At 51.4% G+C, this 27236-nt stretch overlaps 1 protein-coding gene across 16 annotated transcripts in view; it reads right to left on the bottom strand.

Moving 5' to 3' along the window:
• The window catches only part of Ppp6r2 (protein phosphatase 6 regulatory subunit 2), a 97491-nt gene that overhangs the window by 5942 nt on the left and 64313 nt on the right, over window positions 1-27236 (bottom strand). For 8 of the 16 annotated variants that reach the window (XM_046443592.2, XM_046443583.2, XM_046443590.2 and 5 more), the window contains 15 exons: window positions 24753-24939; window positions 17251-17388; window positions 17061-17135; window positions 16023-16088; window positions 14691-14803; window positions 14203-14316; window positions 11557-11683; window positions 10251-10403; window positions 5487-5702; window positions 4099-4163; window positions 3024-3139; window positions 1354-1439; window positions 775-855; window positions 322-419; window positions 124-181 (listed from right to left, as the gene is read on the bottom strand). In XM_046443592.2, the coding sequence (XP_046299548.1) occupies window positions 124-181; window positions 322-419; window positions 775-855; window positions 1354-1439; window positions 3024-3139; window positions 4099-4163; window positions 5487-5702; window positions 10251-10403; window positions 11557-11683; window positions 14203-14316; window positions 14691-14803; window positions 16023-16088; window positions 17061-17135; window positions 17251-17388; window positions 24753-24939 (1693 nt within the window). Of the gene's footprint in view, window positions 1-123; window positions 182-321; window positions 420-774; window positions 856-1353; window positions 1440-3023; window positions 3140-4098; window positions 4164-5486; window positions 5703-10250; window positions 10404-11556; window positions 11684-14202; window positions 14317-14690; window positions 14804-16022; window positions 16089-17060; window positions 17136-17250; window positions 17389-19750; window positions 19774-24752; window positions 24940-27236 lie in introns of those variants that run through there. The other 8 variants (XM_046443582.2, XM_046443584.2, XM_046443580.2 and 5 more) reach the window with 5 other exon arrangements.

Raw genomic sequence — 27236 nt, 5'->3', positions numbered from 1 at the left:
CTCTTTGCCCTGACACAGTCACCCACAGCCTCATCCACCCAACTCGGGGACTGAGCACAGCCTAAGCTGTCTAGCAGGACGCAGCAGGGCTGCCCACCAAGCCCAGCAGCCCCTGTCACTCACGCTGTCCTCGTCGGCATCAATGCTGAAGTTGATCTCTGCAATCCTGTCAAATGGGGCGCTGCAAGACAAGGGGCACCCTCAGCACCTCTGCCACTGGCGTTGGTCCAGTGGGCCTGGGTGCCTGGTGCCTGCAGGGTGCGGGGGGACAAGCCATGGGGAGCGGAGATGGCGCCCACCCACACGCGACGCCAGGCTCACTTGATGTTGTCATCCTGGTCTGCAAACTCCTCATCACTGAAGCCAAACTGATCCACGAAGTTGGCTGTCATCTGCTGGATCTGGTACTCGGAGAAGGCCTGCGAGCAGGACAGGCCACTGAGGAGCAGGCCTCGCCCTGGAGGCTGCTCCTGGGAAACCAGAGCGCCTGGAGCTCAGGAGCCTCTGGCAAAAGCAGCCAGTGCCTCTGGCTGTCTGGGCTCGAGCTGTCCAGAGTCGTCTTGGCCTCGTGCTTCACTCAGGTTCGGCGCCCCCAGCGGTTGCACCAAACCGATGGGCCTTTGGGGTGCCCCAGACCCACCTCTCCCCCACACGTGCTTGGGGATGAGCCACCACAACCCTTTACTATGAGGTGCCATCAGGGACTAAGCGCTACCACGGGCACGGGCTCTGGGAAGGGCCCGGCAGGGTGCAGAGTGCCGGCCATGCCCTCACCTGCTGAAGGGACAGCTCGTTAGGGAAAGCACCCTCAACGTCCTCGTCCTCACTCGAGGAGTGAAGGTGGTGAGCGCTCACCTAAAACACAGGCCAGACGGGGTGGGCAAGTGAGCTGCCCGGGTGCCCCAGATCCCGCCCAGCCCAGCCAGGGTCCAGCCTGGCACTTGTCTGCTTTCTGGGCCTAGGAGGCTGTGCTGTGAGGGAAGACCAGAGGAGGCTGAGGCCCAGGGCTGCCCGCTCCTGTGCACTCGTGCACAGCGTGCTCCAGCACCAGGAACCCTTCCAGAGGAGCCTCCGCTCCTGACACGGGATGGGGGCCTCAGAGGTCAACACAGAAGCCCTGAGGAGCCAGCCTGGTGCCGCAGGGGCGGAGCCTGTGTCAGACAGCAGGCCGGACCCCAGGCCACATGCTCATGGTCACACATGGGCACATGCATGTGAGACGAGCAGCTGAGCATGTGGCCCAGGTGCAGTGCTGTCCTGGCTCCCCCCCCCTGCGGCAGGGCAGAGCACCAGGACATCTGTCCTCAGCTGTGGCTGTGTGGCTGTGTGGCAGCAGCAGCCTGGGCTTCTCACCAGGTCCACGGTGTTCCTGCGGTTGGTCTCCGTCAGCGTCTCCTCTACAAAGCTTTCCCAGCGTCCACGGCAATCTGCAGGAAGCCCTGTAGGGAGAGTGCTGCCTGGTGAGTCCCTGGAACGGTGTGAACAGCGCCAGCACCCAGGTCCAGGACAGCAGGGGCACCCTGGTCCAGGGAGGGATGGGCCGTGCTTCTCTGGCCAGCCCCCGAGAGCTCAAAGCTGGCCTGGGAGGAGGCCAACAGAGCTGTGTGTGGTGTGCGGTCCTGCAGGGCCACGGGCCCAGTGAGCCTGGGACGCAGGAACCCTCAGCAGGGCAGCCGTGACTTTCTGCAGGAACCTCAGGGGCGTCCCGGCTGGGAGCCGCTGGCTGGAGCCTGAGCACACAAACCCTGAGTGGGGTCTGAGAAGGCACGTCTTGGTCTGCACCCCTCCTGGGCTCTGCTCAGCAGTGTCCTACAGGCCTGTATGAGAGTGTGTTTTCCTTGGGAGGCTGAAGCCCCAGGCATTCGTGATCTGAAGACAGTGAGGAATGACAGGCCCAGAGTTTCTCCTCTGCCCCCATCTCCCTTCGTGGCCCCATCCTGGGGAGTGCCTGTCAACACCAAGCCACACCCCATTTGTTTCGCCCTACAGTTGCAGGGGGATCTCCCCAGGCTTGCTGGCCCCTCCCGAGGACCACAGATACTCATCCCATGCTACGGTGGGCCAGCAGGCTCAACCTCAGCGGAGGCGACTGCAGTATGGTTGAAAGACTACCCCCTCTGGTCCTGGGGGCAGGGAGCACCACCTGAGCTTTCTCACCTCACACCTTCCCAGGAGGCCAGTCAGAAAGGCTATGAGCAACACCTCCTTGGCCACATGTGCTGGCACACCTATCTCATCTATTATGCCCATGCCCAGCCCTATAGTCCTCCCCAGGACAACCAGGCCTCCCAGACTCCTGCCAGCAATTCAGGGTGCTGATTGGAGCTGATGCCCCTCCATGCACATGCCATTCCTGGGCATCTCCAGAGCCACCTGCCTAAGCATGCCTCAAGGAAAGTGGGCACATCCCAGTCAACTTTGCTGGGCCCCCTCTCAATGCCCCACCCAGGTTCTCAGTTGTGCCCTCAGGCTGGATGACAAGAGTCCACAGCATGGAGATGTGGATGTGGCCACCGAGTCAGACCCCGTGCTCAAGAAAGGCAGGAAGGAACACCTTGGGGGCTGTACCCAAGGGTTCTGGGGTGCACAGCACGGCTGTGACGGGGCTCTGCTGATCTGCCACCCCTGCAGGGCTGAGGCTCCGGCAGGCTCAGTCCCCACGGCCTGCTTCTAGGGAACAGGATGCCACCTGATCGTCTCCCCTGAGACTCAGGCTTGGAAGCCCTCCAAGCCCACAGGACCCGAGCAGAGCTGTAACATGGACAGGAGGTCGGTCAGCAGGGCTCTGATGGCATGTGAGCGGCAGGTCTGAGCACCAATACTGACGGAGCCGAGTGTCCTGACCTCTGCTCAGGAGCTGACAGGCCTCCACAGAGTCTGACCAGAGTGCACTCCTGGGTCCACCCGAGGGAGAACACCGTGAGGAGCTAAGAAGACAAAGGTGGTGGCACCACCCATTCTGTATCAGTGCAGATGCCACCTGCTGGGGACAGAGGGAAGAGGGTGGCAGGTGGCAGGCTCACCTCGGATGACCTCACTGATGTGGGTCTGCACAGGCCCCCGCTCCAGGTTCTGCACCACTGCATTGGCGATGCGCGTGAGGTGGCCCATGTTCCCACGCCTCATGCCACCTGCCGCCCTGAAAGTGACAGGGACAGTCAGGGTGGCCCCCCAGCAACAAGGATCTTTTGGAGCTCATCTCCAATGTTACCTCCATCCCAGTCCTCACATCCCCTAGGGTCAGTCCAGGTTGACCTCCAGGGCGTCTGCCTGGCCTGCCCAGTGCCTGAAAGCGTCCTCACCTCCAGGACACTGGTGTGGAGAGAGCCTGCCACGCCTAGCAGGCCCATCCCATCTCACCACCATGAGGAGCCGGTGAGACAGACCCTGCTCATTTGGGGCATGAAGACCAGCAGGAAGACCCTAGTGTGGGTCAAGGCCCCCAGAGGCCGGCCGAGCAGGAGCTGAGCGTACTGGTGGCCACAGGGCTCAATGGGGCACGTGGCTCTGCGAATGCTGCTGCTGCTGCTGGCCTGGGCAGGACCTCCACACCACGCTGACCACACGGCCCTGGCTGGCCCACACGCAGGTGTAGACCCCTCCCAACTCCCACGAGCCCCATCCCACACTGCCCAGAGCACACCTGTACCAGCAGGACAGGGAATGTAGGAGTGGCCCTGGGCCCTGGACAACATGCAGGTCATTGCTGCCTGAACTGAAGGAAGACGTGGTTAAGCCAAGACTCTGGTTAGAAATGTGTCCCTGGGTGTGAGTGCCAACAGAGTGCCTGGGCGCTGGGGAGGGTGAGGAGTGGACAAGGGCACGAGTGCACAGAGTCTGGGCAGGGCAGGCTGCGCAGAAGCTGCAGAGATCCGGGGGCCTGGCTGCCACTTTGCCTGCCCCTTCCTGCCACCTGCCACCTCCCTGTGTCCTCCTTTCCCAGGCTGCCCTAATGGCTATTTGCCCAGAAGCAAGATCCCTTCCAGGACAGCAGTAGACACAGGGCCCTGACACACCCCGCACCAGGCCTGGAGCTGCCTGCACCCCAGGGAGCTGTGGCTCTGCGCCCCGACCTCCAGGCAGGCCCAGGACGCTTACTGTGCATGGTCATTGGCTTCCCAGGCCTCCAGGATCCTCTGCACCAGGCAGCACTTCTGGAACAGCTGGGGAGGCAGAGGGCAGGCACGTGAGTGGGGGCCTGCAGGGATGCACAGCCCCCTCCCCCCGGTGCTGCAGGCAGCAACAGGACCTGTGGCTGGACACCTCACAGTCCTAACTTCCGTGGTCCCTGCCCAGCTGCAGAGGCAGGTGCTGCCCCAGGGTCTCAAGACCTCCCCCGCAAGATCAGCACGAGAAAGGCTCCTCTGGTGCCCTCTGCCTGCCCTCCCACGGGCCTCCCCTGCTGCTCAGGCCCTTCACTCTGCCCGTGGCACCCTCCCTTCTGCTTCCCAGAGTGCAGGAGGAGCGCCTGGCATCTTAGCAGGGCCTCGCCCTGGGCCAGGCCTCCTGACCTGGGCTCCCCTGTTGGCCTCCATGGCTACTGGACATTCCACCCCACCAGGCAGCTCTCCTCACTGGAACTGCCTGCCCACTGGCTGTTTATCCAATGGGCCATCAGCTATAGGCCAGACTGGACCCTGTGGTCCAGGGCTGGCCCCCAGCCAGCCCTGCTCAAGCCCACCATCTGTGAAGCTTGGTGAGACCCAAGGCCCCTTCCCCAGCCTCTGCAGTGTGGCCCCGGTGACCCCACCCTCCTGAGCAGGTCCTAGTGGGAACCTCTTTAGGCTCCCAACGCCAGTTTGCTTCCTCCCTCCCTCCATGGCAAGCTCACACCAGGCTCCTCTTTGCCAGGGGTGATTCTGGATGCTGAGATCAGAAAGAGGAGGAGACACAGACTGCCCCAGGCCCTGAGCCCCAGGGAAGCTGAGTGAGCAGGGATCCAGTGGGGAGGGGAGCCTGTGGGGAGGGGGAGCCTGTGGGGGAGGGGGAGCCCGTGGGGAGGGGGAGCCCGTGGGGAGGGGAGCCTGTGGGGGAGGGGGAGCCTGTGGGGGAGGGGGAGCCTGTGGGGGAGGGGGAGCCCGTGGGGGAGGGGAGCCAGCAGGCTGAACTGGACCATAGGCCTTTCCGGGAGAGGCTAGCACTTGCACTGTCCTCTTCATTCTGGTCAGACAATCTGCACTTACACAGGTGGGTCTGCTTCTTGGTGACCTCCCTAGGACCACAGCCCATGGCAGCAAGAGCACGGTACAAACGCTGCTTTTCCTCGGCTGTCCCTCACTTTCTCTGTTCCCAGTTCTGTGACTAGGGAAACTGAGATGTTTCATCACACATCAGTGTCCCTGGGGTCAAGGAGGGTGGCATCTCCTGACTATGAGGGGTATAGGAGCAATGCATGATAGTCTGGCAGGGGCACCCCACCATGCTGGCACCCACCATCTGGGTAGGGCTCAGCCTGTACTGACAAGCAGGATGCTGGCAGGACTTACATGGGTCACCATCGTGTTCTCGGGGAGTTTGGCGATGGGCTGGTGGGTCTCCAGGCTCCTGTTCCCGTTCCCGCTCCCCTGGGGTGGCTCCACCCTGCTCTGGGATCCATGGGCTTCTGCCCTCTCCTCCGGGGCAGCGTGGGAGAGAATAGCAGCTATGCATAGCTCCACTTGGAAGTGCAAAAAGTTATTCCAGGTGTACTTAAAAAACAAGTCCTGAGTAAAACAGAGGACAGAGGAGAGTTCTTAGATCCTCTCTGCACAGCTGAGCCACAGAGGTGAAGGGAATCCTCCCAACCTTGCTCCTGACTTCATGTGCTCCTGCTTCTCTCGGTAACTCTGTGAGGAGCTGTCTTGGCCCTTTGCCCCTCCTGCCTAGGATTGTGTGAGTCCCATTGACCTCTGCTCTTACCCAAATAACTGTCTTCTTTCCATTGTGAGTTTATTATTTTGTCTTTTAAGATTTTTTTAGTTGCATATGGACACGATGCCTTTATTTATTTTTAAATATTTATTTTTCAGTTGTAGGTGGACACAATATCTTTATTTTTATGTGGTGCTGAGGATCAAACCCAGTGTCTCACACATGCTAGGCAAGTGCTCTACCACTGAGCCACAATCACAGTCACTGTTTTGTACTTTTTAGAGGCTTAGCTCATTAATTTCCAGTCTTTCCCAGTGTAAGTCTTTGTAAGTTCCTTGCAAAATCTATCTTTACATTTTTAAAATTTCTTTTATAGCTGTAGATGGACAGAATGCCTTCACTTTATTTATTTTCAGGTGGTGCTGAGGATCAAACCCAGTGTCTCACACATGCTAGGAAAGTGCTCTGCCACTAAGCTACAGCCTCAGCCCCCTATTATTTTTTATTATTTCTCAGATCGAAGAATGTGAAAATTGGGCTGGGGCTGTAGCTCAGTGGCAGAGTGCTTGCCTAGCATGCAGGAGGCATCCTGCATGATGCCATCCTCAGCACCACATGAAAACAAATGAGATGGAGGTATTGTGTCCATCTACAACTAAAAACAAGAATGCGGAAATTTTCTTTCTCTTTTTTTTTTTTTAATATTTATTTTTTAGTTCTCGGCTGACACAACATCTTTGTTTGTACGTGGTGCTGAGGATCGAACCCTGGCCGCACTCATGCCAGGCGAGCGCGCTACCGCTTGAGCCACATCCCCAGCCCCTGGAAATTTTCTTTATGATTCTGTCTTTGGCCCATGAGTCCCTGGAAGCATGCTGAGCTCCCAGGAGAAGCTGCATGAATCTCTCTCCCACCAACTGGACTGAAGCCCACATCCCCATGCCTTAAGGCAGGAGGTTCTGACTTCCTTGAGGTGTCCCTGGGGGACAGAGGGACCTGAGGGCAGCTGCCTTCCCATGTCCCCGTCCCATCTCCCACACACAGTGCTGAGTCTAAGCCCGAGGGCCTCTCTTCTGCCACCACTCCACCTCACACAGGCCACAGTAACCTGTCTCAGCACAGAGGAGGAGGGCGCTGGTGGGGAGAAGGCTGGGTGCAAGTTGTGTTCCAGCCTGAGTGCAGCCCTTTTTCACAGCTGGTGAGGTAGCTGGAGAAGGAGGAAGGAGGCACCACAACCCCCCCAACCCCAATCTCACAGAAGCACAGCCCAGGCCTCAGCTTTACCTTCTTTGCTAGGGTGACCTTGAGCCACCTTAGTGGTGCCTGGCCATGTCGCTTCATCTGCGACAGGAACTCAGACCCAGGGTGGGCCAGGCAGGCCCACATGCAGCTTCACGCAGCTTCTCCTGGGAGCTCAGCATGCTTCCAGGGACTCATCAGCACTACATAAAAATAATTCTACCACAATTTAAGAATTCGCACCAATCCTTAAACTCTTCAAACACTGAAGATTAGTTCTATGGCTGCCCCTTACTTTCTCTGTTCCCAGACAAGGGCACGAAAAGAAAACAATAATATTCCTTATGAATACTGATGCAAGTATTAGCAAACTGAATTAACATTATATTAAAAGAATTAGATACCACAACAAAGCAGGACTCATTCCTGGAATGCAAGGGTGTCTCAACACATGGAAATCAGTATGATATTACAGAATGAGAGCAAAAACCAAATGAGCATCTCAATGCATAAAAAAAGAGTATTTGAAAAAATTCAAACCACTCTTAATTTAAAAAACTCAATAAACCAAGCATAGAAGGAAACTTCCTTAACATAATAAAGGTATCTACAAAAAACGCACAGCTGACAACATACCCAGTGCTGAAAGATGGAAAGCTTCCCTAGATCAGGAAAGAGACAAGGAGACCCACTCACCCTCCACTCAACCCAGTGTTGCAAGTCTTGTCCAGAGCAATTTGGCAAGAAAAGGAAATAGAAGGCATCCAAATTGGAAAAGGAAGTAAAATGACCTCTGTTCCCAAGTGGCATATATAACATATATAACTTTACTTTGTTTATTTTTATGTGGTGCTGAGGATCGAAGTCAGTGCCTCACCTATGCTAGGCGAGTGCTCTACCATTGAGCCACAAGCCACAGCCCCTCAAGTGACATGATCTTATAAGTTTCCACAGAGACTATAAGAACAAACAAATTCAGTCAAGTTGTAGAATTCAAAATCACACAAACCACTTCATTTCTGTATAGCAGTGAAGCAAAGAAAATCACTTCATGTACAACAGCATCGAAAAGAATAAAATCCTTAAGAATAAATTAACCCAATGACAGCAAACACTGAAAACTGCACTGTAGTACACTGAAAACTACAAAACACTGCTAGAAGAATTTAAAGAAGACCTATTTATTATTTCTATATTCTAAAAATTTACTTACAGCACTGGGGATGGAACCCAGTGCCTTGTACATGCTAGGCAAGCGCTCCACCATTGAGCTACCCCCAGCCCCAAAGAAGACCAGTTCAAATCAATGAAAGAGCAACTGTGTTGGTGGATTGGATGAGTTAACACTGTTAAAAAGACAGCACTATCCAAAGTGATCTACAGATTCAATGCAAGCACTCTAAAACTACCAATAGCAATTTTTTTGAGAAATAAAAAAATATTGCAACTCAAGGTACCTAGAAATAGCCAAAACAATCCTGAAAAAAGAACCAATCCATAGGATGTACACGTTCCAATTTCAAAACTTATTCCAAATCTACAATCATCAAGAGTGAGGCCCTAGAGTGAGGACAGAGATTCAGACCAATTAACAGAACACAGAGCCCAGACGCTGGCCTATGTGCAGTCAGTCCACTCTCAACAAGGTTTCCAAGACCAAGGTTCCAAGGTCCTTATCAATGGGATAAGGACAGTTTTCCCAACAAACAGTGCCAGGAAAACTGGATATCCACGTGGTGAAAAATGAAGTTGGAACCTACCTTATCCCATATGCAACAATTAATTCAAAATGGGTCAAAAATCTAACTCTTTGAAGAAAACTTAGAAGAAAATTTCTATAACACTGGATTTGGATATGACACCAAAAGCACAGGTTACAAAAGAAAAAAAAAAAGTAAATTGGATTTTTTCAAAATGTAAAATTTTTGTGTGTTACCACTAAGAGAGTAAAGGAGTTGGGTGTGGTGGCACATAACTGTGATCCCAGCCACTCAGGTGGCTGAGACAGGCCAACGGCAATGTCAGCAAGGTCAAGGCCAGCCTGTGCAGGGCCCTGGGACTTGGAACCACACCTCTTCAGCAGGCCTTTGCTCAGGCGCTGAGCAACTCACTGAGATCCTGCCTCTAGATTAAATACAAAATAGGGTTGGAGATGTGGTCAGTGGTCAAGTGCCCTGAGTTCGATCCCTGGTACCCAAATTAAAAAAAAAAAAAAAAAAAGGAGAAAATATTTGAAAATCATGTCTGATAAAGGATTAATATCCAGAATATATATTCAACTACAAAAAAGGCGAATCACCCAATTAAAAAATGGATGACAGAGAGAGGTGTTGTGGTGCACACCTGTAGTCACAACGACTCAGGAGGGCAAGGCAGGAGGGCAAGGCAGGAGGACTGCGATTCCAAGACCAGCCTGGGCAATTCAGCAAGACCATCTCAAACATAAAAGGACTGGGGATGTAACTAGGGGTAGAATGTTCCTGATTCAACCCCAATACCACATGCACACAAATGGATAAAGTGAAAATAAAAGAAAGACAGGAAAATTATTTTAAAGGAAGGAAAAGGAAGGTGGGTCTTGAATCAACTCCTCTGACTCTGACCAGCTGAATTCTGAGGTGGGCTGGGGGAAGCCCTGGTTCTGGGACTGAGTCTGTAGGAGATTTCAGCTCTCTAGGGTCCACGCCCAGAGCACCCACTTGGTCAGCGCCCTCCCAGTCAGCACCCCCAGGGGCTCTCTGCAGCAGCACTTGGTTGCCACTGCCTGTCCCCCCTCCTTAGACACCCGTGGCACCCCACAGTCCACCTTCTCCTCACAAGAAGAAGAGCGTCTCTTCTGGGACATCTTCTAAGAGCTACGATCATAGTCCTATTTGGTCAAGTCAGAGTATGAGAAGGGAGATGAAGGGACTGGACGCCTGCCCCTGCCATCGGGCAGGTCCATGTGGATGGCGGCTCCCCATGAGCCTGAGGTGGAGGCACATTCCTGCTGCTCAGGAGCTCCACTATGGGCTGGGTCAAGGAACCAGCACCTCTTCAGCAGGACTCCTGCCCTGATGGACCCCACTCTGCTGCCCCCAACCCATCGGCAGGTCCAGCTGCAGGGGACACAGGCACGCACAGGCAGGCAGGCAGGCAGGCAGGCAGAGGAGCCCACTCACCAGCAGCAGGTCCATGGTGCTGAGCCGGCAGAGCTCCTGGTGGATGCTGGGCGTGTCCACGTGCAGCAGAGCGGCCACAAGGCGTGCCCCATGCAGGCGGGCACTGCCCAGGGGCTCCTCCAGGACGCCGACAGTGGTTAGGATCGCCTTCTTCTGTGGATACAGGGCACCACCAGTCAGAGCCTTGTTTTTGTGCTAGGGATGAACCCAGGACCTCTCACACACGCTAGTAAGCAATCTGCCACTGAACTACACTCCAGCCCTTCTTTAAAAACCAAAAGCATGTTCTTAAAATCTCGAGGCAAGTTTCTCAAAGTTGCTCAGGCTTGTCTCCAACTTGCACCCTCCTGCCTCAGCCTCTGAAGCAGCTGGGATTACAGGTGCATGCCACCTAGTCCCGAGATGGCCGGCCACCAGCATGGCTCCTGCCGGCTTCCTTTGGGTCACATGCCAACTGCTCAAAGGCCGGAGCCACTGCTCCATGGTGTGGCTCAGGATAGGAAAGAGTAAGGGGTGTGTGTGTGTGTGTGTGTGTGTGTGTAGGGCCCCTCCGGGGAAGAGCCCACCACTCCTCCAGGCCCATGAAGAGTAAGCAAGGGCTATCGATGGCCGAGCAGCCCAGGGACTCTCATCTGCCAAGCCAAGTGGCATAAGTCAGGGTGTCTGAGAGATGTTCACGACAGGGTGGCAGCTGCAGCCCCATCAGGACGCCTTGCTGTGAATGCCCATGGGTTCGCTAGGGCCACAGCCTCAGGTGCTGACCAAGACACCTGCGAACACTCTCAGAGGAGACGAGGTGGCAGAGCTGCGGGTACTTTGGATGCCCCAGGAAGCCCACGGTGTGCACTGTTGACTTAGCTGAGGAAATGGAACCCCTGCCTCTGCAAAGCTTACTTCAAGTAGTTGAGGAAGGGGAGTCACAGGCAGGCCAGGGAGGGTACTGAGGAAGAGCACTAGGGAAGGGACGGTCGCAGGGCAGGGAGGCAATGGCTGAGGCTGAGGCAGTGAGATCTCTGCCCCTCAGCAGAAGCCTGAGTGAACAAGGGCTCCCCACGACCTGCAGAACCCCCAACCTGGAGGCTCCTGGCAGGAGGAGGTTGTGAGCTCTCCCACTCCGGGGGCCTCCCTGGAGGTGGCAGGGCATCCAGAGATGGGGCCAGGCCTTTGGAAAGCATGTGTCGGGACCTGCCTGGCGAGGTCTGGGGCGAGGTCTGGGGGGGTGCTGTTACAACGCTCACTCTGCTGCTGCCTGTCCCCGTCACTGGGGCCTCTCCTGCATGTCCCCCAGCAGCCGAGCACACTGTACCTTTGGCGGGTGGAGCAGCAGCTGGTGGAAGTCCTTCAGCCGAGGCTCGATGCCATGCAGGACACTGCTGCTGACAGCATGTGGCCTTTCCAGTCCCTGAGAAAAGGAGTCCACCAAGCCCTCTGTCCTGTGGGTGAGGACAGCAGATGGAGCCTCACCGACACCTGTGCCCTGTGCACAGCGACCCAGCCCAGCCATGTTCCGCTCACCCTCTGTCCCCAAAGAGCTTTGTAATTCTCCCAAAAAGAAATCTCAAGAGTTGACCATCAAGACTTCCAGTCAAGATGTTTGACTGGTCCAAAGAGAGGACGAAGGCACCTGGGCCCTCAGGAAATGCTGGCTGATGGCCATGAGACGGAGCTAGGGAGGAAGTACGGGATGCACGGCACTGCTGCCCCTCGACTGGCCACACTGTCTCTTTTCTTCTCCAAGCAAATTTCTAAGGTATTTATCTAAATACCTTTTCTGATGATAAAAGAAATACTTGATCACTACAGAAAAAAAAACTAAATGTATAAAGTATAAAAGCAGAGAGGTGGCTGGCTCTTCTGTGAGCCTGATTTTATACCATCCCCTCCCATCAGATGCAGGGCTGGGCTCAGCCCTCCAAAGAGGCCCAGGATTCTGGATTTGTGAAGATAAATCAATACTCCTACTGTCTTAAGTTGAGAAAACTCTTATAATATCCTAAATTTTGATTTTAGGTAATAAACTAACAGCTACATAGTTAAGAGGTATTGAGGGAGAGACTGCAAAAATCTCACTACAAAGATTAACCAATTTCTTTTCATTTTCCTGTTTTGTTTTTTTTCTACCAGGGATTAAAACTGGGCACTTAAGCACTGAACCACATCCCCAGCACCCCCTTTTTAAAAAAAAAAAACTTTATTCTATTTTACGTGGTGCTGAGGATCGAACCCAGTGCCTCATACATGCCAGGCAAGTGCTCTGCCTCTGAACCACGATCCCACCCCCCCGCCCAAGCCCTTTTTTATACTTTATTTAGAAACAGGGTCTCACTGAGTTGCTTAGGGCCTTGCTACGTTGCTGAGGCAGGCTTTGAACTCGCGACCCTCCAGGGCTGCTGGCAGTACAGGTGTGCCCCACCATGCCGGCTCTCCCTTTCTTTTTAAAAAGGCATAGGCTGTCAGTGCCAGGAATTAATTCAACTCTTCCCAACATGTGGGACTAAGAAAACAGCAGTTGGGCTGGGGTTGTGGCTCAGTGGTAGAGCGCTCGCCTAGCATTCGTGAGGCACAGGGTTCAATCCTCAGCACCTCATAAAAATAAATAAGTAAAATAAAGGTATTGTATCAATCTACTAAAAACAAAGCCAAGCAAAAGAGCAGTCACTTTGGGAGAGCAGACCATGTGCTAGAGCAGAGCAGGGAGAGTGTCCCAAGACCCAGGTCCACAGACGGTGCTCAGGGGCAGGGCAAGTCCAAGAGGGTGGTGCCAGGAACAGCAGCACCTGCTGAGCTGCCTGAGGCTGACAAGCTCTCATCTGAGGCTCACGGGCACCAAAGATGGCCTCCTCTGCCTGGGTGGCTCTGCCAGCACCTGGTCTGCTGGGTCCCATGTGCTCCAAAGAAGTTTCACACATCTCCTGAAATTTCTACCCAGAGTCCTAGAAAGGTTTCAAGCCCCTGAAACCCAAAGGGACTCGACCTTTCACCTAAACTTGCTCTGCTGCCTCCCACCTTGAGCTGGCATTCTCCCGCCCCTGCCTCACCAGGCTGCCGGCAGCTATACTTGAAGACTGCGTGGTGGCCTCCCTCCCCAGAGTCACAGCACAGGGGGGCCTCCATGCAAGTGCCACCTTTCCCCACTCACCCCAGGACGACCCTTGCTGTGAGGGAGTGTCTCTGATACATGGGGCCTCTTGGGGAAAGCTCCCTGACCAGCAGGCTCCACCATCAGCCCATGCTGACTTCTCCTTGAGGACCCCAGGGCCCAAGCTCGCCTGCCTACTGTACTTGGCATAACACATCGCTTCTGTACACAAGCTGAGCTCCGGGGCCAAACTGGGAGCAGTGAAGGAGGAGAGGCCATGCTTCTGTTATGTTTGTCTCCTAGGGCTCTTGTGCTAGCAACATGGTAGGTGCTGAATGTACCTGGTAAATGAAAGAGGTGCAGGACAGCCCCTGAAATCAAGTGTCTGGTTTAACAGATGGCAGACAGATTAGCTGCTGTGTTCATGGGGTTTAGGAAACAAAGACAAATAGAGTCTCCCTGCCCTGGCATGGCAGGTAAATATAAACAAGCAGCTGTGTGTCAGAGTGGAAGCCCTGTGGCAGGTACGCCACACACACACACACACACACACACACACACACACGTGCACACACCCACATGAGCTGTGGGAACTTGTCAGGACGGTCCTGGGAAAACCACATCTATTCTATACACCTCTGCAAACTGGTGGCAATGTGTGCCTTCCAGCTGCAGGGGACATGCCTGATGGTCAGGGTCAAAGAGGACTTGGCCACAGATGTGAAGTTGACCTTTCTGACCAGGGGCCTCTATCCACACTTTCACTTGTGTAGGCAAAAGTTCACAAAACACAAACAGCACAGTGTGACCACTCTGGACAGCCACAGTGGTCACATGGGAGCAGCACACACCACTTCTGGGGGAGAGGCTCACCCTGCCCGCCTGGGCTCCAACAGGGCGAGCAGCACCTGCGTCCCACTGACCAGGCAGCTCTCGGTCTGCTCTCCATCAAACATGTTCTTCAGCAGCTGCTCCACACAGTCCTGCCTGTTGGACACACACGCCATCACTGCCTGTCAGAGCAGGAACAGACACTGCAAGGACACTTCCTTCCCCGAGAGCTCCCACCTCACCCTGACCCAGCAGGGGCCTCACTCTGGCACCGCTCAGAGGAGACAGTGTGCTCCCTGCCTGATCTGGTCGCAGAGGTACACATAAGCAAGCAGCGTGGGCCAGTGGCCCAAGGCTTGCATAGTGCCCCTGCCCACTGGCTCCAGCACTGCTTGGGCCCTCCTCCCTGGGCTTTGAGCCTGAGGTGCTGCATCTGAGCAGGTGGCAGCATTCCTGGTGTTCAGAGTGGGCCCCAAGACATCCCCACAGCTCAGAGCGAGGCCCTCCACACCAGGCCCACCAGCACTCACGATTCCAATGTTGTGAGGAGGGGATCTGGTTCCAGAGCCTCTGGTAGCTGACTGCTCTGGTCTCTGCCCAGCCTGACGATGTCACAGAGTGCCTGAGAAGCATTTGACTGCCTCTGAAAAGACAGGGAAGCAGTCCTCAGCCTAGGACAGCTGCCAGAAACCAGCCCCTGGCCCACTACAGGCACCCCTGATGAGTCGGGCCTTCTCTGAGCCAGGTTTTTGCAAAGACTCACAGACTGTCTGCTGTGCCCATTGTCAAGGTGTAGATCTGGTTAGACTAGGATTTTAGCTGTGCTGAGCCACCCCAGGAATTAAACACAAGCCCCAGATGGCAAATATGCTACACAGATGTCCTTCTACAGCTTTGATCCCTGTTCTGCAATATGCTGAATATATGATGATGTTGATGGTTTTGTACTTTAAGTTTAATGAGCCCCCAACCATCCCTTCCTGGAATTTATGCCCTTGTAAATCTGTCTCCTTGAGTGTGGACTGGACCTGGTCACTCAAGCCTAAAGAGAATGCAGCCAGTGAGGGCTGCTCCTGCTGAGATGAGCTACCCCTCAGCACGAGCCCCTGTGGCACAGAGCTGAGGGAAGGACAGGAGCTGAATGCAACCAAGTCCCTCAGACTATAGACCTGGACCCTGGCGTGGAGCCCCGAGGCAATGGCAGTCTTGTGTGACACCCTGAGCACAGAAGCCACTAGGCGTGGCCAGATCCCTAGCTGCACAAACTAACACTGCTAGAGACAAAAAGTACTTTTGTAGGGGCTGGGCTGTGGCTCAGTGATGGGCACTTGCCTCACACATGTGAGGTACTGGGTTTGATCCTCAGCACTGCATAAAAATATGTAAGTACCGTACCAACTACAACTAAAAAAAATTTAAAGACTACTTTTGCATCACAATTCAGCTTCATATTCGTCATTCAGCCACAGATAACTCTATTCTGTTAAAATTGTTTTTTATAATATATATACATGTATCAGTTTTATTTTTTCAGAGAGCTTAGGACTGGGACAGTTAGACCTCATTAGTCCCTCTGAAATCATGTGTTTTTTTTTTTCCTTTTTGCAGTGCTCCTCATCAAACCCAGAGCCTCATGAATACAAGGCAAGGGCTCTGCTACTGAATTATACTTCTAACAATGTTATATATTGATTTTCAGTAAACAAAACACTGCCTAGACATCAGCACTGATTAAAGGAAGGGAAGAATCTCATTGGTCTCATCAGAGGAAGGGAGTGGCCTGCCAGCTCCAGAGTGGCAGCAGGTGCTCCGACAGCCAGGTGCAGGGCCTTCCTGAGAGAAGCTGGTTCAGAGCCACTCACGTCTTCATCCTGATGCGGATGGATCAGTTCTACGAGTCTCTGGATGATTTTTTCTTCATTAAGCCACTGAAAGGGAAAAATGCCTGTGAACCGCTCTGCTTACATCTAATTAAATGAAAGGGAGGTCCCCAGTGCAGTAAAAACCCAAACACCAGGTCACCTGGGATAGAGACTCTGACCGACACCCTGTTCCCCAGACCCAGGAAGAACCCAAAGAACACCATGCCTCAACTCTGGGAGCGGCCCAGAGTTTAAAGGGTGCACCACCATCTGTCTGTCTTAAGGCCAGCGTGTAGACACCCAGAATGAGCTGCAGCCCTGGAGCCCAGCAAGACATGAAGCCTGAAAAGCACTGGCCTTGCTGCTGGGGTCAGGACAAGCAGCGACGCTGTTGTGACTGCAGGGGTGCAGTGAGGGCGGGCAGTGGGCTGGGTGGCGGTGTGGGCACAGTGCGGCTGGTGCACCTGTCCCTCCCATGCCCTTGGCACCATGTGCCTCAGTCTCCTTGTCTGGAGATGGGATGCTGCCCCTGCAGGGCTGCTCTGCAAACTGAGTGAAGAGACCCGTGGGTGGGGGACAGTGGCAGAGTCACGCAGGCTTCCCAGCAGCTGGCACCAGGGCCAATGTGCATGCTGTGCTCACTGTGTAGGCAGCCTCACAGAGAAGTGAACTACCAGCCTAAAGTGAGGACACCCCACTTGGTGACACCTGATTCCCCAGGACAGAAAAGGGCAAAGCCCCCAAAGCCCACTTTATTTTACTTCAAATATGTAGTATGAACATAGTGTGCCAAACAAGAGCCAACCCAAGTTCCCCTTGGGGCTGGGAAACCCGCTCTTTCCAGGCCGACAGCCCCTTTCATGGTCTGTCCAAACCTGGAGCAGATGATTGGTCTCTGTGGAGCCACCACCAGCTCATGCCTTCCTCATGGATCACCCAGGCTTAGAGCCCACACCTCACTGTGCACCAAAGTCTGGGTGGGCACCTCAGGGGCCAGGCCGAGAGGTGAGGACAGGGCTGGAGGCAAAGAGAGTTCACCTGGTTTCTGTAAACAGCAGGGGCCAGAGAGTGTTGAGGAAGAAGAAACCTGCATGCTCTTTGCTCCTGAATGGGCTGAGATAGGACAAAGTTTCAGGAAGGAGCCCTGATGGTGCTGGGGGGCTGCTGGAGAGCTGGGGGCAAGGCACTTGGCACTGAGAGAGTGGGAGGCGATCCCCCAGGCACTCACATGTAGGACCTCCTGGCGGAGCCCAGCTGGCTCCACACAACTGACCAGGCGTAGCAGCAGATCCATGAGGGCCGAGGTGCCCATGTGCTTCAGCACCAGGCTTATGAACTTGTCCTTCTTCTTCAAGAATGTAATCACCTGAAATCAAGCACATCTAGTAAGCAAGCAGGGCCACCCCTGATGACGAAGGGGTACTTCATCCAAGGACTTTCATGAGAAAGACTAATCTTCAGTTACAGTGTGCATGAGGAGTGTGCTTGGCTGCTATGCACAGCCACGTTGAGGTTTCCTAGAAACAAATGGTGCAGACGTGCTGCCGGGGGAGGAAGGCCACTGTGGAGGAAGGATGGTGGTGCAGAGGAGTGAGGGGGGAGGAAGCCTGGAGTACAAACCCCAGGGAGCAGGAGTGTACAGGAGGACAGCTCCTGCAAGAACCCAGGAGTGGCTGAAGCTTCAGGAAAAAAGAGGTGGGTGGTGACCACTCTCAACAAGACATCAATGTGGATAACAAAATGAGCCTCGGAGCAGGGAAACAGCACCCCAAATGAAGAGGCGGCTGCTCAGGTGCAGATCAGAGCAGCAGAGGAGACATGTGAACTCTGGGCTCACACCTGTCTGCCACGAATCTGCAAACTCAGCCCAGCCAGGTGTAGATAAGGGACATGGGCTGGAGGCTGAGGTAGATCCAGCACTTTGCCCAAAAAGATGGGCACTCGGGGAATCTGACTGTTGCTGAGATGATGCTGTAGTTTGAATATGGTCCCAAACTTCAAATGCTATAAGTTCAATTCCCAAATCAACATATGTTAAGGTATTTGGGGGGAGGTGGCAATAGGACAGTCCCTGTAGGTCACGAACGAGGGGCCAGATGGGGAAGATGGGGGCTGGTTCTGGTTGGAAAGGAAAGGAAATACAGTGTTAATACCTTCAGGACTCTTCCCCGCCTTCAACCAGTTGCCAAGGGCACCTGTCTCTAGGGGACTGTTCCTCCCTGCAAGGAGCTGATACTGAGCAGACCCTTGGGCAGCTCCCCTCCTGCCTGTACCTCTGGGCAGCCTCCTTCTGCCCTGGGATTACTCCACCTTTTGGGTCTTGCAGGCAGGATGGGAGGAAGAGAGGGCTTGAGAACAAAGGAAATCTGAAATGTATAAAAGGGGCAGGACACCCCCACTTCACTGGGACGCCAACTTGGAACCCTTCCTCTCCAGAGGAGCCTCGTCCTTCTCTCTCTCTGTTCTTTTTCTTTGTTTTTTTTTTTTGGTCTTGGGGACTGAACCCAGGGGCACTTAACCACTGAACCACATCCCCAGCCCCATCTCATTTTTATATTTTATTTAGAGACAGGGTCTTGTTGAGTTGCTAAGTGCCTTACTAAGCTGCTGAGGCTGGCTCCGGCCTCAGCCTCCCGAGTCGCTGGGAACACAGGTGTGTACTACCGCGTCCAGCTCTGTTCTTTTTTAATTTTTTTTTTTTTTTTTTGTAGTTGGACAGAATGCCTTTATTCTATTTTTTATTTTTTTATTTTTATGTAGTGCTGAGGTTTGAACTCAGTGCCTCAGGCACACTAGGCAGGCACTCTTCCACTGAACCACAGCCCCTCTGTTCTATTCTTTAAATAAAACTTTTTGCTCTTGCCTTGGCATTTCTCTGGTATTCAATCTTCAACACTAGGGAAATGGGACTCAGATGGTTTCATCCGGAGGTGGGCTTTGGGAGGTGACTGGAATCAGATGAAGTCATGAGGGGTCCATGCTTACACCAGCAGGTTCATGAGGAGAAGAGACTGCTTTGTCTTGCCATGTGGTGCCCTGGGCCTCCTTCGGACTCTGCCCTTCCTGGATGCAGACCCTTGACCTTGAGCCTCCCAGTCTCCAGGAGAAATAAGTCTCCTTATAAATTACCTATGAATATTATTCAGCCATAAAGAAGAATGAAATTATGGCATTTGCTGGTAAACAGATGGATCTGGAGACTATCATGCTAAGTAAAATAAGTCAGACCCGGAAAACCAAGGGCTGAATTATCTCTCTGATATGTGGATGCTGACACACAATAAGATGGGCAGGGCAGATGGAAGCTCAGTGGCTTAGACAGGGGAAATGAAGGGAAGGGAGAGGGGATAGGAATAGGAAAGACAGTAGAATGAATGGGACAGAACTTTACTGTGTTCACATATGAATAACAATCAGTGAAACTCCACATCATGTACAATCACAAGAATGGGATCCTAATTAGAATAAATTTTATTCCATGTGTGTATAATATGTCAAAATACACTTTTTTTCCCACTTGAGTACCAAGGATTGAACTCAAGAGGGCACTTGACCACTGAGCCACATCCCTAGTCCTATTTTGTATTTTATTTAGAAACAGGGTCTCACTGAGTTGCTTAGTTCCTTTTTAAAATTTAATTATTTATTTTTAGTTGTAGATAGACACATGCCTTTATATTTATTTATTTACTTTTATGGGGTGCTGAGGATCGAACCCAGTGCCTCACCTGCACTAGGCGAGTGCTCTATCACTGAGCCACAATCCCAGCCCCAAGCGCCTTGTTTTTGCTGAGGCAGGCTTTGAACTTGTGATCCTCACGCCTCAGTCTCCTGAGCCGCTGGGATTAGAGGCATGTGCCACCACGCCCAGCTGCACAAATAAAAAAAAAATTAAAAATAAAAATAAATAAATTACCCACTTTGTAGCATTCAGTTACAACAACAGAAAAGGGACTCAGACAGATGAGTAAGAAGATGGGAGGAAGACTGAGGGGAAGAACAGAAAAAGGGGAAGATGACGAAGTGAGAGAGGAGGAAGGCATTCTGAAAAGGATGACTAAGTCTCTAGAAAGACCAAGAACAAAACAGAAGATTTAAGTAACAATATCAGGACTGCAACAGGGCCACATTATACATCCTTCGAACAGAGGAATTCTGACGAGTGAATGAGAACAGCTCTAAGCCAATCTGTACAAATTAAGCAGAATGGAGAATTTCCTTTAAGGAGAAAAAACACTTAACTCACATGAAAAAAACCTGAGTTATTCTGGAATACCAAAAGAAACAGAATTTAGGACTAAGGCCACCAGAGCTTCTGGGCTCTCAGAGCCTGGTCAGAGACTTCTACCAAACACCTACAAAGACTCTTGCAGAGAACAGGCGTTGAGGGACCGTGTCCCATAGAATTGTACAATTGTATAAAACCTTCACTCTAAGACGTGATAAAGGCATTGTAAGAAAGGGAAGTTACAGGCCAATCTCACTGATGCCCACAGGTGCAAAATCTAGCAATACAAAAGAAAGAAAAAAATATATCACAGTCCAATTCGGTGTATTCCAGGAACATAATGTAGGTTAACAATAGAAAACTAATTATCATAATTCAACTGTTAATAGAGTAGGGAAATCATAAAGTTGATAGATAAAGTTGACTCAGTAGATAAAGACATTTGATAAATTTTAACAACCATTCATGTTATAAACTTTCAAAAACCTAGAAATGAAGAAAACCTCCTTAAGTTGTTTCTTGTTCTTGTTTTGCTTGGTTTTAGTGCTGGCAACTGAACCCAGGGCCTTGTGCATGCTAATCACAGACTACACTACAGAGCTGAACCTGCAGACCTCTAAGTTGGATTAAAAAACAAAACTAGAGAGCCAGGTATGGTGGTGCACACCTATAATTCCGGCTACTCAGGAAGCTAAGGCAGGAGGATCATGAGCATGAGGACACTTGGGCAATATAGCAAGAACCTGCTACAAAAAAGAAAAACAAAAGAGAAAAGCCCATGAGTGCTCCATGACAAGGACCCTAATGAACTATAAAATGTTGAAAGCTTTTCCTTAGGTAACAAGCAAAACAAGGAGGCCTATTCAATATTGTACTAATGTTCCAGCCAGTGCAATAAGGCAAGAAACAAGTAAAAAAAATATATATATACCATTTGTAAAGGATAAAAGTAATCATTGATAATAAATGACATGATCTTGTATATAACTAAAAAAGACTATAAAAGTAAATTATCAGAATTAATAGTAGTTTTATTGATAATCACCTGCCACAGTCTGGCTGGGCACAAATGCCGCAGTCTGGCTGGGCCACCACACAGCTTGTAGATTCAAACAGCAACTCTTTATTCCCGAACTCACACCAGCCGTCTACAATCACGTTCTGGGGAAATCCACGTTCTCTGCCCAAATCCACCTCCACTGGGCTTCTATCTCCCAAAAAATACTGTCTGAATCCCATGAGAACTCAAGGGGAACTCAGGCAGCAGGATACGCCCTATTCCCAGCAGGAATAATCTTAAACCTTAAACCTGGAACCTAAACCAGGAACGCCCTAAACCCGATTATCTTAAACTGGGAACACCCTAATCCGCCTTGGTCCTTGAGCAAGGTCACCTACATTCAATGTCACTGCAACATGGGGTACGCTGGCAAGGAAATTGTCATACCTACTTGGCTAATGGCTCCCAGCATCTCCCCCCTTCTGATTAATTAAACAACAAGCAATGTGGCTTAAGGACCGTGCCTGGTAGGTTGTCCAATTCAACATATGGTTCTTACCCATCATCGGAAAACTGACCTTTAGGCGTCAGCCTCCTGTCTTAGGTTGATACCACTGCAATTGAATCATACCCGTCACTGACTACTGGTCCAGCATACAGCCATACTTGTGGATAGGTCTATGCACCAGTGGGGGGGTGAGGTTCTTTGCCATCACCAAATATGGAATCAACTTAGGTATCCTTCAACGTGTGCATGGCTAAATAAACTGGTACTGCTATATCATGTAACTCTACACAGCAAGGAAAAGGAACAAACTACGCTGGGCTATGGCTCAGGGGTATAACGTTGCCTACCATGTGCAAAGGCATTGATTAAATCCTCAACACAGAAAACAAAAGAGGGTAGACAAATCATTGATATACACAACAACTTGGATAAATGTACAGGAAATCATGCTGAGGGGAAAAAAAGTGAATACCCAAAGAGTACATATTTCATGATTTGATCTAAATAATATTTTGAAATGACAACATTTAAGAAGGGAATGGGGTGTGGCTGTAAAAGTGCACCACGAAGGACCTGTGGTTTCTGAACTTCCTGTGTCCTGTCTGTGATGGTGGCTGACGAATGCCCGCCCACATGTGACAAGCTGCACAGAACATACACACACACAAAAATGAGTGTAAGTGAGACTTGAGAAATTCAAGTGAATCGGGAATAGCACCAACATCAATCTTGGTTGTGATGCTGAACTAGTGTTTTTCTAAATGCCACCCCAGACAAAAGCTGGTCAAAGCATACAAAGGTTTTCGCCACATTATTTCATACAACTGCATGTGAACCTGCAATTTCTCCATAAAAATCCAATTTAAAAATAACACAGTAATACAAGGATCAACTTCTTAAGAATAAATCTACTGAAAGCTATGCAGAGCCCTCACAGAGGACTGCAATGCATCACAGAGTGACCCAGAAGCCCGGCTCCCCGCTCTTCCATGACTGCAAAGAAGGGCCTTGATGTGTGACCCAGCACGAGGCTGCATCTCATTCAACAAGCAGGTAGCAGGCCATTTTTGGCCTGAGTGCTGTAGCTTACCAGTAAAATTGTAAAGAAATATCTGAAAGTGGCAGAGGATTGTGAGCAGGCAACAGTAAATCACAAGATTCATATTCCAGTTACAGGCGGCAAATGCAGATGCAGGGGTCTTCCCAGGCCTCTAGTGACCACCCTCCAACACTACAAGAACAATCTCAAGATCCCCACCTACAGTACTGCTGCCACCAATGTTCATGGCCTCCCTCTCCCTCCTGCCCAAGGGTACACAAACACAACTCCTATGCTGCTACTCTTCATTTCTACTCTGCTTTACAAACAGATGCTGAAACAGTCCTCCCGGATCTCTCACAAATCTTGGCTTTATGACCTGATATAAGATGACATCCCCCTGAATATTCAAAACATGCCAGCAGAAGGGAAACAAATGACCTTTGTTATGGTTTAGATATGAAGTGTCCCCAAAAAGCTCATGTGTGACTAGAGTTTAGAGGTGAAGTGATGGGTAATGAGAGCCTTAACCCAATCAGTGCATAATACCCTGATGGGGATTACCTGGTGGCAACTGTGGGCAGATAAGCTGTGGCTGGAGGAGGAACTAGGGTATGTTTTATCTGTGGTGGGGGGGAGTGCTCTCTCTCTCTCTCTCTCTCTCTCTCTCTCTCTCTCTCTCTCTCTCTCTCTCTCGGTACTGGGGATTGAACTCAGGGGCACTCGACCACTGAGCCACATCCCCAGCCCTATTTTGTATTTTATTTACAGACAGGGTCTCATGAGTTGCTCAGTGCTGCTGGGATTACAGGCGTGCACCACTGCATCTGGCTCTCTGCTTCTTGGTGCTGTGTCCTCAGCCACTTTCCTCCACCACTCCTCAGCCATGATGTTCTGCCTCACCTAGGGCCCTTAGGAACGGAGTCAGCCATTTGTGGACTGAGACCTTTGAAACCGTAAGCACCAACCAAATAAACTTTTCCTCCTCTATGTTGTTCTTGCCAGTGCTTTCGGTCACAGTACTGAAAAAGCTGACTAAAATAACCTTTCTCAAGGCTCAAGACACAGACACCAAGTATTATTTTACTCCCTGAATGGACACTTGATAATGTTAATTATGGCTAATATTTTGGGGATATGATAATCAAGGGTACCCTTTTTATTTTTAGAAACAGGGTATCTCTAAGTTGCCCAGGTTGGCCTGGAACTCACTATCTTCCTATCTCAGCCTCCTAAGTAGCTGGGATTACAGGTTTGCTCCTTTGCACCCAGATGGGGTCATCTACTAATACGTAAAAGAAAAAAAATTCTTAGAGATACATAATGAAATACTCACAGAAGAAAGGATCTGATATTTGAGATGTGCTTTGAAGTAAACCAGTAGGGATGGGTGAGTGGAGGTGACAGAAAAGAAGACTGGCAAGATGGGTGTCAGGCACAGCCCACCATCAGGCCTCTCCTCCTGGTGTCCACAGAATGAAGGGGCTGAGGCCATGTCAGTTCAGACACAAGGCAGGAGAAGCACCTTACTACAGCTGAAAGATGAACTCCTTCTCCCAGACCTGGACTTCATCTATATCTGTGTTGACTGTGAAGCAGTAGTGCTCCGGATGCCCAGACTCACCACCCACACCAAGCACAGACCCGAGAAGGGGCCAGCCAAGGTTCTGCCACAGTGAAGTCATGGCCCAGGACTCTTGCCTGTGCTCTCAGTGGCAGGATGAACTGGCCTGGGGTGGCAGGGTGTGCCACGTGTTCCAGAGATGGCCATCAGAAGCATATTTGGGAAGCCACCTTCTCCCTTAAACTCTAACTCATGTTCCAGCCACTCACTGTTCCACCTATGTCCCAGTAAGCAGTCAAAATGCTGTCCCTGCAGCCTAGTGACAGTTCACTGGTGACAGCCTGATGATGACTGTCACTGTCCAAAACACATGTGCTTCACACATCATTACCTGTTCAGTTTTCCTTGCAATGAGGTTGCCAATGGTCTTGCTGAAAAAACTGGCCAGCAGAGGGTTGAGTGGCGGCTCCTGGTCCAGGAAGTCGTACAGAAGGCTCAGCAGACTCTCGTCCTCGCCTAGCCTGTCGCTGATCTGTGGCACATCACAAGTCAGAAGCTCACAGGCTGTGTTGGGGTATCTAAAAGGGCACAGTGCAAGCACTGAAGGTGAAATGAGACTTCCCAACTCTCAGGAAGCTGCTTACATAATCTGCTTCTTATGGAACAGACCCATGTGACAAGGACACAGCACTGAGCAGACCTCAGGACAGAATAAAAATAATATTTTTCTGTGAACAACTGGTGTGTATTATATATATATATATATATATATATATATATATTTATTTATTTATCTATCTATCTATCTACTTATTTATTTATTTCAGTACTGGGAATTGAACCAGGGACACGCTACCTTTGAGCCACATCCCCAGCCCTTTTTATTTTTAAATATTTATTTTTTAGTTATAGTTGGACATAATATCTTTATTCCATTCATTCATTTTTATGTGGTGCTGAGGATCGAACCAAGGACCCCACATGTGCTAGGCGAGTACTCTATCACTGAGCCACAATTCCATCCCTTCCCCAGCCCTTTTTACTTTTTATTTTGAGATAGGATCTTGCTAAGGTGCCCAGACTGGCTTGAACTTAAAATCCTCCTCGCTCAGCCTCCGGAGTTGCTGGGGTCACAGGTGTGAACGACCACACCTGGCTCCAGCTGGTCTATTCTGCCTACTAGAAGGATCGGCAGGACCCTCACCCCAGCCCCTCTGGTGGCCTTCATCTTCTGACTCTACTTCATGGCTTGATAGCCTTTCTCCTGCTTCCTCCTTCCACCCCAGGTCTCTTGCCTCCTGTCTAACCACCCTGTTTCAGTGTGACCAAGTCACAAGCACATTTGTCACCCCCTCTCCATCAGAAGCCTGCCTTTCCTCTCCTGCCTATGTCCTTGTCCCTTCATGTCGATAAGCACAGACTGGAGAAATGCCACATCTGCTGTTTATGATACAGTGTAAGTTGTATGGAACTATGTAATCAATTCCTTATTTAGAAATACTAATAACTGAATAATGTACTTTTCATTTGATAAAAATGACTACATATAAAATAATTCTTAGCCCATTATATGTAATCCCATAATGACATCACTATGTTCTCTTGTTAGCATCTGGCAAGCACTGGTCACCTCAGGATGGGCACACCTGCCCAAAAGCACCCCTGAAGGCCTGAAGCTCTGCCTCTCATCCGATGCATCTGGGAATACTGCGGAGTGGAAATAGACTCAGCAGGCCAGACACCAGGGGGGTGTCCTATGGAGCTGAAAGACTGTCCCTATACTGGGCCATTACCTGACTCTGTTATCTGGGGTTTTCTCACCTGCATGTAGAGTGAGGATACATGTCCTCCACGGTTTCTGCAAGGGTGACAGGGGCTAGGGTTTACAGAGCAAGCCACTCCCATGCACAGGAAGCACTTGGTTGAGGTCTGCTGCTATGACCTTCCCTTGCCAAATGTGGTTAATGCCTAAGTCAAGGTGCTTCCAAGGTTGGGGGGGTTGGTGCGTGGACCTGGGCTTGAGAGAATCTAGAGGAAATAACTGGCTAAATGTGGTGACTGTCCATATGTAGAAGGGGAAGAATATGGGGTCTTGGCCGGCCGTGGGCTGGGTGCTCCTCCTCAGCCCCCACAAGAGTGAGCAGCCTTCAGAGCTCTGAGGGGCCTGCCAGTCAGAGGCCCAGCAGTAGGGAGCTAAAAAGCTGGTCTGGGGACCAGAGAGAAGTGTGAACAGTGAGTGCTGCAGGCACATGGGCTAGGTGTGTGGAGAGGGTCCTGAGGGCTGGGTCAGCGTGGGTTCCTCCTCACTGGCTGAGTTCTGTCTGTGAAATGGAGCAGCCAGTGTTCACCTCATGGGCTGTTTAAGACTGGACAGGGGACAACACAGGGCCACTGAGGGCAGAGGGGCCAGAGAGCTGGGTGGCAGCACTGCAGGCTCTGTCTGCCAGGTCTCTGAACAACAGCCTAATGAGTTCTTCCCAGGCAGTGGGGACCACGCAGACCCCACAGGATGAGGAACCAGGAAAAGCACAGACCATGTCCTGTGGTTCCCAGAGGCCAGGGAAAGACTGGATCTCACCCACACCCATCAGAGGAGCTAGAAGAAGCTGCTTTCCTGAGGTCATGTCTGTGGGGAAGACTTAAGACTGTCTCCTTCCCCCCTTTATCTGTGTGTTATAATCACAGGAAGTGCTTTAGTAGTTTCTGAAGTTCATATCAGGGGACCAGGGAGATGGCGGAGTAGAGAAGGCTGCTTTCCAGGCAGCTCTGTGGTGTGAGGCCCAAGGTGGAGGACAGACAAATGACCCCTGTCCCCACCAAAATGCTAATGCAGCCATCACCACTGTGGAGGATAAGGCAGACACCTGCTCCTGCC

The sequence above is a fragment of the Marmota monax genome, unplaced genomic scaffold (genome assembly GCF_021218885.2).
Source record: "Marmota monax isolate L192 unplaced genomic scaffold, Marmota_monax_Labrador192_F-V1.1 WCK01_AAM20220418_F8-fsc00234, whole genome shotgun sequence".
NCBI lineage: Eukaryota > Metazoa > Chordata > Mammalia > Rodentia > Sciuridae > Marmota > Marmota monax.
Note: the sequence above shows the minus strand (reverse complement) of the source record. Positions and strands in the feature narration are given on the sequence as shown.